The sequence below is a fragment of the Limulus polyphemus genome, unplaced genomic scaffold, assembly GCF_000517525.1.
Source record: "Limulus polyphemus unplaced genomic scaffold, Limulus_polyphemus-2.1.2 Scaffold257, whole genome shotgun sequence".
NCBI lineage: Eukaryota > Metazoa > Arthropoda > Merostomata > Xiphosura > Limulidae > Limulus > Limulus polyphemus.
In genome coordinates this window covers 395,077-402,923 of record NW_013665867.1, presented here as the reverse complement: position 1 = coordinate 402,923, position 7,847 = coordinate 395,077, and the positions used below count along the sequence as shown (strand labels likewise).

The following is a 7,847-nucleotide window of genomic DNA, read 5'->3' as shown; positions in this document are numbered from 1 at the left end:
CACAAGAACGTCGAATCTGAATCACTTGAAAAAAACACGGGGGTGCTTAACTTTTTTCCAGGTGTATATATCAGTCATGTGGCGTATTTAGTCACTTGTTTACTTATTCGTTTATGCATCCTCACTTGGAAGTTTATATTTGAAAGACTTCCATTCATGGTAATGATTACTCTGCATTGTTGGCATAGTATATGGACTTAGGACTAACTTAAACTTAGTCCTAGACGAACTTCGCGAGATATTACGTCCTAAAATATACTTAATAGGAAAGATACCCAACTGATGAAAACATCTGTTCTAATCATTGTAGATAATATAGTTTGAACATATTTAACTAGCTATACATATTAGTAATTATATAATTTTAGTTCTGATATTAGACAGGTTGCTATGAACAAAACTAATGTTAATTAGTTTATTAGTCCTAGCTTATAAAGGAAGACATTGTTACCTTTTTATAAATATTACTTTTTTCGTCTAGTATTGTTTCAGTGGCTTTTAATTTAAGCACTAAAGAAATGTTTTTTTAATAGCCTGGTTTCGCGTAAATCATTGTGTAGGATATACTTAGGGATTAGCCTGAAGGTTTTATATGAAAATGTCTAATGTTTATTATTACTTAGTTCGTAGAAACTGTTTCTGTCAAATAACTTATTTTTACCCGAAAACAAATCTACTTTATTGTTTAAAATGAAAACCAGTCAATAGTAGAAGCTGAAAATGCTTGCACTCGTAATGTCTTGGAAGTTTCCTTGCTTTGTTATGCTCGAAAACCAAGTTTAGAAAATTGTATTAATTTTGTTCAGTATGAGTGCGCTATTAATTAGGTTGTGTTTTAAAGATTGAATTTTTATTACTAGTTGGATATTAGAAGACTGTGCTTGTGTTTTTCTAGGGGAAGTTAGCCACTTTGAATATATCGACCAAATGCAGCTGTTTGATTGAAACACTTCGAAATTAAGCGGCCTGAAGTTAAGTTTATATTTGTAACATTGGCATTCGAGTGTCCCTCCAAATGTCAAACACAACTGACATTCGCGGTGAAAAAGTGTAACGTTTTAGGGTCTTTAATAGTCGAATTTCGTGATTTTCAAAGTTACTCCTTTAGAGATACAATATGTATCCAGTACATATATTCGTCTCTTCAACATGCAGGTTAGTCTCTCAGGTTAGTAGAAATTGGTGGCATTCGCAGAAGAAAAACGTAACTTTGTTATGGAAGTTAAAAGTCCAATTGCATCACTTTGAATACTCTCTACCTATTTTTAGTTTCTGCAAATATTATAAAAAATATCTGAAGGGTGATATTCGTATGCAAAAATATTTTGTCACACTCACAAAAAAAACGTGACTTTGTAGAGGGTTTTGAACATTTGAAATTTTCTTAACGCTCGTCAACTGTCTTAAAGTGCCATATCTAAATGTCATAAAAAGGGCCATATTATTTACTTATATCGTCAAATGAACGCACTGGGCTGTTCCCCCCCCCCCCTAATAATGTAATAAATATGTTTTTTTTATACATAGAAAACAGCCCAAGGTTTCACAAGCTTTTGAGAAAATGTGAAACTCTTATGCTTATATGCACCTGAAAAGCATTTGGAATTATAAGAAGCTATCCCCATTTTTTTCGAAAAGTAAAAACAAGAGGGAATCCTCAATAACCTCGGTACTTGAAATTCTTTTAGGCAGAATTAGAGTAAATTAATCTATGAGACTTTGGTTTTTAAACCCATTTTATTAGCTACATTGTTGTGCGCCAGCAATACCAAGCGTGGGGCGCGCGTATACTCGATTCGATTTTATTACTCATCAGAATTTCTACCAGCCTACCCTCAAATTGAAATTATTTTAGGCAAGATTAGAGTAAATTAATCTATGAGACTTTGGGCGTGATCAAATACATCAATAGAAAGGGTTTGACCTTCTAAGTCCAAAACTGTAATTATATCTCGAATCGGTCAAGAGATGAAGGAGCTATGAGCTAAATCTTTGAACTTGGGGGGAAAAAAAACCTTGGAACCGATCTGTGAGCCGCTATGCCGCGGCTGAAAATCGCCTATCATTCATCAGGTACCAGTATTTTACATTTAAATTCCAAAATTTTTCTCGAACTGAATGTTTCAAAATATATACCCGCTTTTGTGGCAAATGTTAATTTTATGATATTTTTTATGGCGCCTTCAAAATGATTAAATTCGACTATAAAACCCTTTAACAAAGTTACTTCTTTTCTTGTTTTTTTTTCTTCTGTGAATATCAGTGTAGAGAAGAGTTATAATGTTTGAAAATCACCAGTTTGTACTATTCATATAGATTTTGCATACTAATGTCACTTTTTCTGATTCAAACGGATAGATATTCGCATGCGAATTTTCCATTTATTATGGTTTTTATAGCCCCATAGAAATAACTGAAGAGCAGCTGGAAAATGATGAAATTTGACTATGTAAGCCCCTAGAATGCTACACTTTTCATTGAAATCTCGTTAATGTTTTACTATATAGAGTAACATTTGCATGGAAATGTCATGAATATCAAATATCGGTTTAACTTTCGGCCGCTTCAAAACCAAACATAGCAAGCAACAACTGTATTTTGTAGATGAAGATGTAGCACGTGCTAATTAAATGGTAGTGAAATACTAAGTAACTCGGACGTTCAGGGGTAATGGTGAAAGTTAGCTGTATTATGAGGAAAATATGCAATATTAGCTCTACCACAGTGTGCATTGTAAATAAATAAATGTATATAAAACATATTGGTTATTTATTAACTTGCCTAAATATCTTATCTCCCGAGATTTTGCAAAAACTTCTGCTTTATTTGTAGTATAAAGTGAAGACGAGGTTAAATAATATTGTTACAAGATTTCTAAAGCAGCGTTTTTGTGGTGCATATAACTTGTAACAATGTGAATTTCTTCGTGAAATCGAAAAACAAACCACGTGTCCTAATGTTGTGTGCAGTAAACGTGCTTTTCTTGTCTGTTATTTGGTCATACGGGATGACTTTATAGATTTAAGGCCTACGTTACTTGATAGTAATTGAAAGATGTTTCTGTTTAAGTATTAGAATAATTATTTGAAAATTAACCCATGCGACGTTCGTCTCGCCAGATGTCTAGACGAGATCGGGAAGACTGAAATCAAATCAATACAAAAAACGAAACTTTCTCCAGTATATTATTTGTGTGCAGCCACCTGTTTTACATAAATCATGTTTCATTTGATTCGGTTAACAGTTACACGTAGCGGTTGCATCCACGTAACTTGAAAGGTATCTGTTGAAACGGTAAATTCTTGCGGGTTTGCACACACACACACAAAAAAGTTTTCAAATGGATATTTTCTAGATCATATAGAGTGAAGGGGAGACCGTGTAAAAGGAAATAACAAGATCCCATTCCACCATGGGTTGTTTGAATAATCTTGTGTGATTCAACTAGTAACTGTTATTTTGCAAACCTTATCATGTGAATTAATATTAATTGGTTCATACTGTGCAGATTGTATTGTATACATCAATACTTATTTTGAAAATATTTTGTGTACGTTTTAAAAGATAGAACAACTGCAAATAGAGTGTGGTGTATACAGAAAGTTTTTAAAATAGTTTTATTATAATTTTCAAAAGAAAATTGCATGTAAAAGTGTGTCAACAATTTTTAAACAAATGTGTTTGTCTGCACACAATTTTAGTTATTTTTTTTTTAACTTGAGAAATTTTCAGGTGTATTGAATTTAAATTTAAACTACATTTTAATATGTTATTTGATCATACTACTAATTCATCATGTTTCTACCCAAAGATAAATGATTGTTTTGTTACAACATTGAAACTACTTGATACTGTTTTGCCACAAATAAGAAAAATAAGTCCTGATCTGTATTATTAATCACTATAGGTGTTTATGACTCCTTGATTACCTTTCTAAAGTAAAGATAACAAGAGGAAAGGCTATAACTTATAACAAATTACCTTAATTATATCATAACATCTAGCTGTTATCTTGAGCTTCACTAAAGGAAGGCTAAGCTATATATTGCAGATGGTGCTTTTTGGCAATCACTTGTTATTGCTTTGTAAATTTACATGCATGGAGAAAAAAAAAGCTTTTTGAGAGCAATTATAACTTGACATAGAAGATGTCTGGTTGGCCATGGCTTATGAGTTAGTTAGCATGCCTAGGCTGTTAATTTGAAGGTTTATGATACTCATCCCATTGCCTTGCAAACAAACTCTGCATTTTGAGTGCATCATGAAAGTGATAATTAAATCTCATTTTTCAGTCGGACAAGAGTAGCCTGAGAGTTGGCTGTGAGTGTTGTTGAAGGGTTATTTTCCCTCTAGTCTATCACTTCAGTACTAGGGATGGCTAGTGCAGATATGCCTTGTTTAGCTTTTCACAAAAATAATAAAATGAACAGAAGATGTCAAGAAAATGATATTGGTTAGATAGGTTTTATTTCTTGATTATTTCAAATTGTAAGATGGAAAGCTGTTAGGTTTTCATATGAATTGTAAGTTTAGGTCTCCTTCCTCATATCTTATGGAATATTTCTTGTTATAATACATGCAAATTGTGCACTGAAAATGTAAACAGATAACTGTGTAGCGAACAAGTTAGTTTTGAACTAGAACTTTTATGCATTCAAAGAGTGTAATTATTTTTTGTAGACATGCTTTAATAGAGTAAAACAAGTGAAATAATGTATTAATGTACTTACCATGAATATATGTGTAGATCACATAGCTGAACAAATCTACACAGGTGATGACTACTCTATATCTAATTTTTGTGTATTTTTTTATAGACCTGAACACCAGTTGTCAACATCAGAACCATTATACGAAGAAGAGGATGAAGAAGAAATCTTAGGGTCAGATGATGATGAACAAGAAGATCCTAAAGATTATTGTAAAGGTCTGAATATTATAGTTAATTACAAGCATAATCTGTAAAACTACAGTAGTTTAATTATGCATAGGAATTGCTAGCTGTTTCTAGGCTAGTACATAAACAACAATATTGCATAGAATGTGTTAGTTCAGATTTGTTAATCTATAAAAGCTTGATCACGTGGTTAGAGCTGAGTGATTAACTCAATTAATTGATATAATCAATAACCTATGAATATCAATTACATTGATTAGTATCGCATTAAAAAATTTATTAATTAATGTCAGGCTCATTAATTTATTACATTCAATTAATTTATTGTACTCCCATGGAGACTTGGATAGTAGAACAAATCCAAAATAGCAATGTTTGGAAACACTAATTTTGATTAATTGACTGTTTTTGTGAGTCGTGACACTAATCAACTGAACTGAACAACCTTGAATTAATCAAAAATAATAATGAAAAACCCTAATGGCAATATTTTGATATTTTGGATAGTTGAAATAATCAAAACCATAATAATCAGAATACGATTTTGATTAGTGTCATGACATTAATCTGTTTAATCATAATTTGAATTATTCAATTATTTTACATGACACTAATCAATATAAATGATCTCCATAGGTAATCACCCAGCTCTATAAATCACATAGCTTAAGATATTCCAATGCTACATGTTACACTACCAATCACTTTACGATACTAATCAAGTCAGTCTTTTGTATGTGGTATTAACACATTATTTAAGATAAATTATGTTTTCCATCACATAACTTATTAATTCAAAATATATTCAACAAGATTAGTAAAAAAATTTTAATTTAAAAAGGGAGGAATAGGGACCATCAAAAAAGTACAGAAACAAGTTGAATCAAAATGCAAAGATTATATTTTTAAGCCTACAACTAGAGACTCTAAAAAAAATGTATACAAACAAGGTTGGAAATAATGTCTTCATTATTTTCTCAAGCTACAAGTCCTTATTTTGGCTCCACAAAAATGGATAAGTACTGTAGACATAGAATCAAAATTGGGGTTTGTAGCTTGAGAAAATAATGTGGATACTATTTGTAGCCTAGTTAATTTACTTCGTTTTGAGACTAGTTGCAGGCTTCAAAGTATAATCTTTGTATTTTGATTAAACTTGTTTCTTTACTTTTTTGATGATCCCTAGTCCCCTTTTTAAATTAACCATTTTTACTAATCTTCTTTAAGTTTTTTATGTCCATTTATGAAGAACAAATTTTAAGCTATATACGTGCATATGCATTCAGTTGAATTTTACATCTTTTTCAGCAGTTTACTGCTGCGCTGGCTTTTTTGTTTTACACCCAACTACCAAACTGAACCTACTGAAAATAAATAACAAATGTACAACAAAGAATAAACACATATACTGGTATGCAACTACAACAAATAAAAAGTAAAGTTGTTCTCAAAGGATCATCTTAAAGGCAAAGATTGTATCATCACAGATTTAATAACTGGCTTTCATCAGAGTCACAGTGTAATGTAACAAAAAATGAACAGCAACAAAGCAATCTCATCAGAATGGAATAGTGTTTCTTCTAAGATGATACAACACAGATTAATGCAATGTAAACAAATGCAGTAACATGCTTACCTTGTTAGGTCTACATGACACATATATGTTTTTCAACAGTCTGCTGTACACAAGTGTTTGTTAGAATAAGGCGACACAAATAATGCATGCCAAAATGGACAACAGTGACACAGCGTAAGTTGTCAATAATCAGTAACACTTATCTCCACTACCTTAACACTAACTATATAAAAATAGCAATAGCTATATGAAATAGTGCTATATGCAGTGGTAATAAATACCGAATATCACTCTCGACTTCAGCTAACTATAAGAAACAGTAGAAAGAATCACCACCATCATCTGAGTAGGAAAATCTACCATGGTAGTCATCCAGTGTTAAAAACTTGCTGAAATATAGTCATGGAAATCCATGGAGACAGCAAACCCGAGTAGGGATATGCAACAGCAAAATCGGGACCCTTTCAGCTTTCACACGGTGGTTTCTAATGAATGCTCTAGAACAAATGGGCAAATTTAGATTTTGTCTACAATCATGAAATCTCTTATTTTGCTTATTTTGTCAATGTTTAGGTGGTCTTAACTATTCAAAAGGAAGGTTTTGAGTGTTGTTTCAAGAATAAGTCTGTTTTTAAGGTGTTTTTATCCAAATGTTTTTTTATTAAAGTTTTAAGTTCATGATAAAATTAATAATTTCTTAGTTTCATTCATCTTGATGTTGCTCATGGTTGCACTTTGAGAGTTTGATGTACATGTAAGTAAATTGTACTTTTTATATCCTTTCCTGTGGTTCATTTATCACTATTATTTGAAATCTACACAATTATTCAGCCGTCTTTTAATTTATTTTTGTTCATCAGAAGTTTACTTTAAACATGATAGTTTGTATTTAATAAAGTTACTGAAATTCATAAAAGTACAATAATTCTGGAATTGTATTTTCATTTCAAACTGTATACAGCTGTTTTGGCTTTATAGAAAGTCATCTTGTGTACCAGTTGCTAATAACTAAACAGCTTAACTCATTTCTTGTTACGTTGTCATTGCAGCATAACTCATTCCTTAGTAGGTTGTTGTTACTGAAAGTTTAAAGTAAATAGATCTGTTTTTCTTTCTACCTAATGACAAAATGTCTTTGTTTCATGTGATCCGGGCATTAAATTTGTTCCTATTTGATTAACCAATTGGATGATTTATTTTAATATGCGAAATGGTTTGCCTCTGGTGATATTTTGATCTTTAGATAAAGGAGTTAAAGTAACTCTTAAAGTTAACTGAAATTACCAGTAACACAGGACTGTGATGGTTTTATTATATTTAAATGTTTACGTTTTATAGTAATTCCTGTATGCTGAATCCGAAAATGATATCCAT

The 7,847-nt window shown here is 31.4% G+C and overlaps 1 protein-coding gene across 3 annotated transcripts in view; it reads left to right on the top strand.

The window, feature by feature from the left end:
• Positions 1-7,847, top strand: part of LOC106478873 (SRSF protein kinase 3-like) — a 73,021-nt gene that overhangs the window by 31,119 nt on the left and 34,055 nt on the right. For all 3 annotated transcript variants that reach the window (XM_022382555.1, XM_022382553.1, XM_022382554.1), the window contains one exon: positions 4,818-4,927. In XM_022382555.1, coding sequence (XP_022238263.1) covers positions 4,818-4,927 — 110 coding nt within the window. The remainder of the gene's footprint in view (positions 1-4,817; positions 4,928-7,847) is intronic.